General features: G+C 45.8%; 1 protein-coding gene across 1 annotated transcript; it reads left to right on the top strand.

Moving 5' to 3' along the window:
• Positions 1–9,143: 9,143 nt before the first annotated feature.
• On the top strand, positions 9,144–9,689 carry LOC148543740 (uncharacterized). The gene has a single exon (XM_088498691.1). It carries the CDS (start codon positions 9,144–9,146, stop codon positions 9,687–9,689), a length of 546 nt encoding a protein of 181 aa, XP_088354817.1.
• Positions 9,690–11,152: the final 1,463 nt, after the last annotated feature.

The raw sequence follows: 11,152 nt of genomic DNA, 5'->3' as shown, positions 1-11,152 counted from the left end.
TTAATGTGAAATGGCTTAGTTTACGATTATAATTAATATATGTATTGTCCATAAATAAATTAAAAAATAATAGTTTCGTAACAAAATAATCACTCAATTTAAATTACAATTAATTGATTCTTAGAAATTATAATAAATTATATGTTACTTAAATAATTAACTAAATTAATTAGTTGATATAATTAATTTATTATAATAAATTGAATTTAATGAATTAAAATAAATAAATAAAAAAATATTCTAAAAAATGCTACGTCAGTTTTATTATTAAGTGTAAAAATCTAATTTTTATATAATAGAATAGATAGATAAATAAATTAGTTTATAAGACTCAACATAAAAGAACGGATTAATAGACACGTACGTTTTAACAATATGTACAAATATACAAAACCAAATGCGATATTTTTTTTTGGTGACTTAAAAGAAAATAAACAAAAACTAAGAAAGAAAAAAAACAAGAAACTGCTTAAGAAAGGCAGTCCCGCTGAATACTACTCTCAAACTCCTTCCAAGGCAATGGAAGCTCCACTTGGGGAGAAATAGTCCTCATTGCAGTCTTTGCCATGATGTCTGCTACTGTATTTGCATCTCTCAAGATCAACCGAAGATCAGCACGCCATTTTCAAGACATGATATCTCGGATTTTTAACATCAAAGGATCAATAAACCCAGAGCAATCTTGTAAATTATTGACAATAGTAAAAGCCTCCACACAGTCTGTCTCACATATAATGTCTCTTTGTCCCGAGTCCCATGCTAAAAGAAAGCCTCTCCAAATAGCAAACAACTCTCCTTGCAAAATGCTACGACTCTCAATTGTTCCCAGACAGCCTCGTTGCCACCTTCCCTTCCAATCTCTGCTAACACAAGCAAAACCAACTCGAGCACCACTGCCAGGATAGCTAGCATCACAATTAATCTTAAAGGTACCCACTGAGGGGGGAATCCAAGAGCCACTAATGGTTGAGGGGATAGATAGTCGTTGCAACTCAAAAATATTTCGGAGCTCCTTTTCTAAGGACAAAGCCATACCAATCACCTTGTCTGTGGTCCAATGCTCGTGAGGATGAAAGATCTCGTTATTTCTCGAACACCAAATCCACCAGAGACCAGAAAAGAATCTAAAGGGGCGCTGTTTGCTATTATGTAAGAACCAACTCATCAAATCCACTGGTTGATCGGAGATCCCTAAAGCTTGCCAAACAAGTTGGGCTTTTGGACAATCCCGAATACAATGTAAAACCGACTCCTGACTTGAGAAACATCGTGGACAGCTATCCGTGTGCGAAATGCCCCTTCTAAAACGAAATGCAGCAGTAGGAAGAGCCTCCCGAAGACATAGTCAGGCCAAAAATTTGTGCTTTTCCGGAACATGTTGACGCCAAAGCCAAAGCCAATTACCCCTATCCTCCCAACTAAACATCTTCTTACTGAGCCATAAATAACCACTATGAGCATCATAAACCTTTGAGGCCGCACCAGTCCAACACCAACCGACCTCTGAACTAGCTTGAACATCTGGGTTGTAAGAATTAATGTTGCTCTGCAGAGACTGATTCAGAGGAGAATAGATATTCTCAAGGTTCCACTGTCCAGATGACCAAAGGTCCAAGATCCTGAGATCCGAACCAGAAATGTGAACATAATCCATCTCCTGACACAGTCGCCCCTCTCTTCTCCATTTAGAAAACCAAAAGTTCTGTTCCAAATCCCCAATGCACCAACTAAAACCTTCCTTTAGGATATCCCAAGCTCGACATATACTCTTCCAAACATAAGATCCCCTTCCTCGAGACCGACTAAAACAATCATCCTTAGAAGAATGGTATTTCTCCGTCAACAGTTGAACCCATAGCTTGTTGGGATGGTGAAAAAGTTGCCAAACTAGTTTTCCAAGAAGAGCAATATTGGCACAAAAAGGATCTCTAATTCCCAGACCTCCAAACTTCTTAGGAGTGACCAACACTTTCCAGTTAACTAGATTCAGGCCTCTACCATCAGCTTGACCCTTCCATAGAAAGTTTTGCATCATGGATTCTATCTTATTAGTTACCCCTTTAGGGAAGAGAGATACTTGCATGCGATAAGTAGGAATCGCAGTCACTATCGAGTTGAGCAAACAGAGTCTGCCTGCCTTATTAAGCAATCTTCCTTTCCAGGTGGCTAGCCTTCCCCGAATCTTGTCCAAAACATCGTTGAAAGTTGCGCGTGTCACCCGAGAGTGATTAAGGTTCACCCCTAAATACTTGCCCAAGTTCTGAACGAATCTGATGGAGGAGACTCCAGTGAAAATCTCTTTTCTTGTCGCTGAAACATTCCTGGAGCATAGCGCTTTAGATTTTTCCACATTAACCTTCATCCCAGAGGCTTTGCAGAAATTTTCCAAAGCTACCATTACAGTTTGAACTTGCTGTTTTTCAGCTTTACAGAAAAGAAGCAAATCATCGGCAAACATCAAATGAGAAATTCTTGGACCCCCTCTAGAAACCGCAACTGGCTTCCACGAGCCCTTATCAACTTGATGATTAATAGAACAGGACAATCTCTCCATACACAACACAAACAGATACGGTGATATAGGATCTCCTTGCCTAAGACCCCTGCTCGGAGTAAAGCTATTTAATCTATCCCCATTCCAGAGGATAGACAGTGAGGAAGCAGTGACACAACGCATAATCAGATTGACTGTCGGAGGAGGAAAGCCAAAACTCACCAAGGTTTGTTTCAGAAATCCCCAATCCACTCTATCGTACGCTTTCTCCAAATCAATCTTAAAGGCCAGGGTGCCTTTCTTTGACTTTGTCTTCTTCATGAAATGGAGAACCTCTTGTGCTACAATGATGTTGTCAGGGGTTCCTCTTCCCGGGATAAACCCTCCTTGAAGGGGCCCAATAATCTCTTTGAGATGGGGACGAAGTCTATTGACCAAGATCTTCGTTATAACTTTGTAAACCACATTACAGAGACTAATTGGTCGGAAATCCTTCATGGAAACCGGGTTTTCTACCTTCGGAATAAGAACCACAAGAGTTTCCATCATCCTTGGATCCATATCCAAACCAGAGAATGCATGACGAACCATAGTCCAAACATCAAAACCAACAATCTTCCAGTATTCTTTAAAGAAGAAAGCCTGAAACCCATCAGGGCCCGGCGCCTTAAAAGAATGCATACTGAAAACAGCCGACTTAACTTCTTCCAGAGTAACTGGCGCTGTGAGGCTACAACAGGCTTCATCATTCAGGGAAGGCAGTGGCACATCACCAAGACAACCTAAGTCTACATCCTCCGACTGGCAGAATAGGCGTTTATAGAAGGATTCAGCTTCCCTTCTAAGGACATCCGGGTCCGTTTCCCACACCCCATCTTGAAGAAAGAGACCATGAATCTTATTATGCTTTCTCCGCACAAGAGTCTGGACATGAAAGAACTTGGTATTTCTATCCCCAAATTTTACCCACTGCTCTCTGGATTTTTGAAACCATAGAAGTTCCTCCTGCACAAGCGTGTTATTAAATTCCTCAATCAGCTGTTTTTCTTTTTGCCGCATAGACAAATCTTCCATTACTTCAAGTCGCTTCTGAAGGAAATTAATCTGTCTCTCCAATTTGCATTTCCTAACGAAAATATTGCCAAACACTTTAGAATTAAACTCCAAAGAGTTCTTCTGCACTTCTGAAAACTTGCCATGCATCTCTCTGTAGCCAGCCTGCCATGACTGGTTCACAATATTTCTGTACCCCGGATGAGTTGCCCAAGCTGCAATAAACCGAAAAGGTCTATTCTTTTTCGGTTAGGGACGACCTGTACAGCGTACTAGGATAGGACAATGATCAGATTGAAGCCTATTTAAAATTTCTGCGTAAGCCTCTGGAAAGAGAGATAGCTAGCCACTATTGATACAAACCCGGTCAAGTTTTTTCGCCACCTCAACACCATTTTTAACCCTTCTGTACCAAGAAAATTGTCTTCCAATAGTCTTCAAGTCAAACAGATTATTATATGTATTATAAATTTATAACACTTAAATAATAAAATAATAAATTTAAAATATACTTATAAAATATTTTTACTCAATTTTGTTGTGAAAAATATATATTATATTTTCTGATAGGTTAATATATGTTTATTTAGTTAAACAATTAATTATTTATTTATTTACCAATTTTCTTTGAAGACAATAAGCATTTGACTTTAAACTCGATGCTTAGTTGATACTTAAAATAGTAATAAGAATAGAAAATGCAAAGATTAAGTCGTCTATTTCCGAACAAAATATAATAATTGATAATGACAAGTGATGAGCGCCATAGCTAATTTATTTGACAAAAGGAAATAATTATGAGTCATTTTAATTTTCTTGAGTTTTTATTAATAATCAAAATAATTATTTAAAAAAAAACGAACGTAGATCTAATTAGTATCTCATATGATTTTGTGTTGATATTTTTAGTAATATGACTAATATCTAATTTAGTATATGTTTATTTTTTCGTATAAGAAAATGATACATTGTGTTGAACACGTTATTATTATATGTTCATTTCTTTTATCAGAAAAAATAATCAAATTTATGTCCCAAATATGGTCATTAAGGAGAAGGATAAGAGTTATTTTTTGAGTACCAATTTAGTGGACTTATTTAAATAAACCATAATAACATCCATATATTACTATATTAGTATGTTAACGTGACATTTAGAGTGTGTTCGTATTTTAAAAGCAAAAGAAAAATGAATACTTTAGAAAAGAAGTAACCAAAAAATCTAAGATTATTAAACTCATTATTGTTTATGAGTTTATAATAAGTGTTACGGACTGACGGTCCAGCCCAAGAAGCCGCCAGATCGGGGCACCGCCCCATCTAGGCCCAAGAAACCCTAACGGATCCCTTCGGGTCGGTTAGCCATAACCGACCCGGAGTCCAACCACATCACAGCTGCGCCACCAGCCGGGTCGGAACCCCCAGGGTCGGCACCCGAGGTACCGACCCCCCCGTACGGACGACCCGCACGCGTGGAAAGTAACAGCTCAAACTCTCCACCAATGGGCCAGGCCATTACTAGGCCCACCCAACACGCTATATAAGGGGAGAGGACAGCTCTCCTCCTAAGGTACGTCACATCCTTACCTAACCCTGCCACCCTCAGTACGGACTCTGACTTGATTGTCGGAGTGTCCTTGCAGGTGGCCACCCCCTCATTCCGTTCGCCCTCCGACGTGACCAGCACCCGCTCCACGCTCGCTCGGGACCTCTCCTCCTCTCCTTATCACCTCCTGTCGACAAACCGATCACCCGAGAACCCCAGGTAACGAACATTGGCGCCGTCTGTGGGGACCCGGCGCAGACATGGAGCGGCACATCACCTCGGAGGAGCTCCGCGAAGGTGGCGGAGCCCGTCTGAGCAGAGCTAGCTCGACGGCCCGGAATGCCGAGCACCCAAGGCCGTCCGTTCAGCCCAACCAGATGTACACCCAGACCCCCGAGAGACGCCGTCCTTTCAGTGGGACAGGAGCCGACAGCGCTAGGATCATGCAAGAGCTCAGACACAGGGTTCAGAACTTGGAGCGGGAGTTGGCGGCAAGGGACCAATCCCAGGAAAACGTTGGCCGCTCGCACGGCGGCGCTAGCCAGTCCCACGCCCGCACCCACTCCCCCTCCCATATACACAACAACCAAGCAAGAAGCCTAACAAGGCGCGAAAAGATACACACACAAGCGACCTCCAGACCCGCCCGAAGCAAGTCGGAAGGCCGTTGGGGGTCCCAGAAAGAGGAAGACCGTAATCAAGAAAACCCCATCATCATAGGGGCAACCCCTTTTCATCCCTCAATCCTCAAGGTCCGGCTCCCGAAAAACTTCGACAAGCCAACGGACATGAGGTATGATGGGACCAAGGATCCCCAGGAACATGTCACAGCTTTCGAAGCAAGAATGAATCTGGAAGGAGTAGGCGACGCAGTCAGATGCCGGGCGTTTCCTGTAACACTGGCCGGCCCGGCAATTCGGTGGTTCAACACTCTCCCACAAGGATCCATCACGAATTTCGCAGACATCTCCCAGAAGTTTCTAGCACGGTTCACGACGCGCATAGCAAAGGCGAAACACCCGATCAACCTATTAGGGGTCACCCAGAAACCCGGCGAACCGACAGGAAGTTCCTGGACAGGTTTAACGACGAGTGCCTAGAAATCGACGGCCTCACGGACTCGGTCGCTAGCCTATGCCTAACGAGCGGCCCATTGGATGAGGACTTTAAGAAACACCTAACAACCAGACCTGTATGGACCATGCAAGAAATCCAAAGCATAGCCAAGGAGTACATCAATGACGAAGAGGTCAGCCAGGTTGTGGCGGCCAATAAATGGCAGCCACATAACCCGCCACCTCGGCATGCGCACCAGACTGAAAGGTACAAAGAAGCTCCTAGAGACAGCACCCCAAACAAACTACCCAAGCAACCACGGGTAGGGAGATTCACGAACTACACGCCACTCACGGCGCCCATAGTAGAGGTCTACCAGCAGATTGCAGACAAAGGAATCCTATCCAGACCAAGACCCCTGAAGGAGAGAACGGGAGGCAACAAAAGCCTTTATTGCGATTACCACAAAGGGTTTGGCCACAAGACCCAGGACTGCTTTGACCTCAAAGATGCCTTGGAACAAGCCATCAGGGAGGGGAAACTAAACGAGTTCTCCCGGCTCATTAGGGAGCCGAGGAGATGGTTAAGAGAGCGCTCGGAGGGAGACCGGAACTGGGCTGTCAAGCCAAGACAGGAACCTCCAGGGGACGCCAACAACCCCCCAGCCTTTGTGGTTAACGTCGTGGTCAGACGAGATAGCCCCCCCAAGTCCAAATCAGCAACAAGGAAGGATTCCCGGGTGCTCTCCATCTCAACAGAGAGCCCCACTGCCAGTAGGAAGCCCCCCACCATATCATTTGGCCCAGAGGACAAATGGTTCAATGACCTTCCCGAGAACCCCCCCATGGTAGTCACAGCAATGATCGGAACGGGACTGGTCAAGCGCATCCTCGTCGACACGGGAGCCGACTCAAATATCCTATTCAGAAACGTCTTCGACGCCATGGGATTCAAGGAATCCGACCTCCAAAATCACCAACATGGAGTCATGGGACTCGGCGACAATTTTATCAAGCCTGACGGGACGATCTCCCTCCCAATCAGCTTAGGAACTGGCGATGCCAGGAGATCGGTTATGGCGGATTTCATAGTCCTTAGAGACTCCACTGCTTATAACATCATCCTAGGGAGAAAAACCATCAACGAGTTCTCAGCTGTAATATGCACCAAGTTCCTAACAATGAAGTTCATAACGGACAAGGGAACGGTTGGTTCCATAAGGGGAGACCTAGAAATGGCAGTCGCTTGCGACAACGCCAGCCTCTCCTTAAGGAAAGAGTCCAAAAAAGCAGCTGGTGTGTTCTTAGCAGACCTAGACGCCCGAATAGAGGACAAACCAAGACCTGAACCTGAGGGAGACATGGAGAAATTTCAGATAGGGAAGTCGGTAGAGCAATTCACCTTCATTAACAGGAATCTTCCCCACGAACTAAAAGGCCCCCTCATGGAAGTCGTAAGGGCAAACAGCGACCTCTTCGCATGGACCCCATCAGATATGCCGGGGTTGGACCCCGAAGTCATGTCTCACCGGCTAGCCATAAAACCCGGAGCCAAACCGGTAGCCCAGTGAAGAAGGAAGACGTCGCAAGAAAGAGCTGAGGAGGTCGCTAAGCAAACAACAGGGCTGCTAGAAGCAGGGTTCATCAAGGAACTCGAGTACTCGACATGGCTGTCCAATGTTGTGTTGGTCAGGAAAGCCAGCGGGAAATGGAGGATGTGCGTAGACTACTCCGACCTGAACAAAGCATGTCCCAAGGACTCTTTTCCCCTCCCCAACATCGACACTCTGGTAGACTCGGCAGCAGGATATCGGTTTCTCAGCTTCATGGATGCCTACTCCGGATACAACCAAATCCTGATGCACAGACCTGACGAGGACAAAACTGCGTTTATAACCCCAGGGGGCACCTACTGCTACAAAGTAATGCCCTTTGGACTAAAGAACGCAGGGGCCACCTACCAGAGATTGATGAGCAGAGTCTTCCACGACCTCATCGGCAAGACAGTAGAGGTATATGTCGACGATATACTCGTAAAAACGGCAGAACCAGGCCAACTGATAAAAGACCTCCAGGTCGTCTTTGAGGCGCTAAGGAGATACAAAATGCGACTCAATCCGCTCAAATGCGCATTCGCCATGGAAGCGGGAAAATTCCTAGGGTACATGATAACCCAGAGAGGAGTAGAAGCCAACCCGGATAAGTGCGAAGCCGTTCTCAAAATGACAAGTCCTGGGTGCATCAAAGACGTACAATGGCTGACCGGGAAGCTCATAGCCCTATCTCGGTTCCTCAGAGCATCTGCGGAAAGGGCCGCCCCGTTCTTTAACCTAATGAAGAAAGGAATCACCTTTGAATGGACCCAGGAGTGCGAAGAGGCATCCGAGCACTTTAAAAGGATACTCTCGGAACCTCCCGTACTCAGCAAACCCGGGAAAGATGAGCCCCTATACCTCTACTTAGCCGTGACCACGCAAGCAATGGCCGCAGTACTAGTCAGAGAGGAAGATAAGACCCAACGACCAGTATACTTCATCAGCAAAACACTTCAAGGGGCAGAGACAAGGTACACAAAGCTGGAGAAGCTAGCCTATGCCCTACTAATTTCATCAAGAAGGCTGAAACAATATTTCCAAGGGCACACAATCATCCTAAGGACCGACCAAGCTATCCGACAAGTCCTCCAGAAACCCGACCTGGCGGGAAGGATGATGGCATGGGCAGTGGAGCTATCCCAATACGACTTGCAGTATGAACCAAGGCAAGCAATCAAAGCCCAAGCCATGGCCGACTTCCTCGTAGAGGTCACAGGGGAAGCACCCGACATACCGAACACACGGTGGAAGCTCCATGTTGACGAGCATCCAATCAAACGTTCGGAGGAGCTGGAATCATCCTCGAAAACTCGGCTGGCATAGCCTTTGAACAATCCATCAAGTTCGAATTTCCAGTCTCCAACAACCAAGCCGAGTATGAAGCCTTGATAGGAGGACTGATGCTAGCCAAAGAAGTCGGAGCATCAAGGTTGGAAGTCAACAGCGACTCCCAAGTCGTCACTTCCCAAGTAAACGGCAGCTACCAGGCCAAAGACACGCTGCTACAGAAATACTTGGAAAAAGTAAAAGAACTATGCAAAGGCTTCGAGGAAGTAACAATCCAGCATGTTCCCAGAGAAAGGAACGCCCGAGCCGACCTCCTCTCCAAGCTCGCAAGCACTAAACCCAGCACGGGGAACAGATCTCTGATCCAAGGGCTGGCAACAGAACCTGCGATCATCATGTGCGCAACCCAAGCACCAAACCCGCCCTCATGGTTAGACCCGATCTCCCGATATCTAGAGCATGCAGAAGCACCTCCCAACCAAAAAGAGGCGGAATTTATCAAAAGAGAGGCCCCCAAGTACACGATCATACAGGGACATCTGTACAAGCGAGGGCTCCACCAACCACTATTAAAGTGCCTGCGCCCCGACCAGACAGACTATGTCCTGAGGGAGGTACACGAGGGGTGTTGTGGTCACCACATCGGGGGAAATCTCTAGCAAGGAAAATCATCAGGGCGGGATACTACTGGCCCACCATGATGTCAGATGCTCAGAAATTCGTAAAGAAATGTAAAAAATGCCAGGAGAATGCCAACTTCCACAAAGCGCCTCCCGCAGAACTCAACCTAATGTTGGCCCCCCGACCTTTCGCCCAGTGGGGAGTCGACCTCCTGGGCCTATTTCCCCCAGGACCCGGACAGGTGAAGTACTTAATAGTAGCGATAGATTATTTCACCAAGTGGGTAGAAGCAGAACCACTAGCCAGCATATCCGCAGCGAACTGCCAAAAGTTCATGTGGAAATAAGTGGTCACAAGGTTCGGGATACCAAAAACCGTCATATCGGACAACGGGACCCAGTTCACCGACAAGAAGTTCAAAGGATTCTTGGAAGGACTAGGGATCAAGCAAAAGTTCTCCTCAGTTGAATACCCTCAAACCAACGGCCAAGTTGAAGCAGCCAACAAAGTTATCCTAAAAGGGTTGAAAAAACGACTCGAGGGGAAAAAGGGCTCATGGGCAGAAGAACTAGCCCCAGTACTATGGTCGTACAGGACCACACCCCAGTCATTCACCGGGAAAACCCCTTTCCGACTCACATACGGGGTCGATGCTGTCATCCCAGTCGAGATCGGGGAACCGAGTCCGAGGCTGCTCCTCGGTGGGGGTAGCGAGGCCGTTGAAAAAGACCTAGCCGACGAGACAAGGCAAATGGCGCACCTGGCAGAAGCAGCAATCAAGCAGAGAGTGGCCCTCATATACAATGACAAAGTACTGAAAAGGAACCTGGGAGAAGGCGACCTGGTCCTACGACAAAACGACATAGGTCCCCCGACACCAGGAGAAGGCAAGCTAGCCGCAAACTGGGAAGGACCTTACAGAGTAAAAGAAGTCCTCGGCAAAGGGAGCTACAAGCTAGAAAGGTTGAATGGGAACGAAGTACCGAGGACATGGAACATGGCGAACCTCAGAAGGTTCTACGCGTAAGAAGGGGCGACCAACGTGACCCCAACCCCCATTCCCATGTTCCACTTTTACGACCTCCTTTTATGCTTTATGTGAATATCTTCCCTTGTTTAAATTTGTTTATGCATTACAAATTCCTTTGTCTAACAATATGGTAAGCTTATCTTTTGCAAGTTCATTCCATCCCAAGTCTCAAATAAAACGCAGCATAAAACGGTCGACCTAACGGTAACCCGGGACTGATCATCCCGAGAACCATAAGGGACCAAAAGCGAAAAACGGCCCGAAGAAAGTAAATACGATAATAAATGGATTAAAGCAAAAAAGCCACGACGGCCCGAACATGCGAAATAAAGAGCAATGGCCACGACGGCCCGAATAAAATCCAACGAAAACGAGCACAAAGAGTGTTCAAATACATCCAAAAGGTGCCCACCAGCAGGCCCAAAGTGATGAACATTACAAAAAATAAAACAAAGACTATATCCTAATAAA

Source organism: Arachis ipaensis, chromosome B9 (assembly GCF_059453495.1).
Source record: "Arachis ipaensis isolate K30076 ecotype BB chromosome B9, ASM5945349v1, whole genome shotgun sequence".
Taxonomy (NCBI): domain Eukaryota; kingdom Viridiplantae; phylum Streptophyta; class Magnoliopsida; order Fabales; family Fabaceae; genus Arachis; species Arachis ipaensis.
Note: the sequence above shows the minus strand (reverse complement) of the source record. Positions and strands in the feature narration are given on the sequence as shown.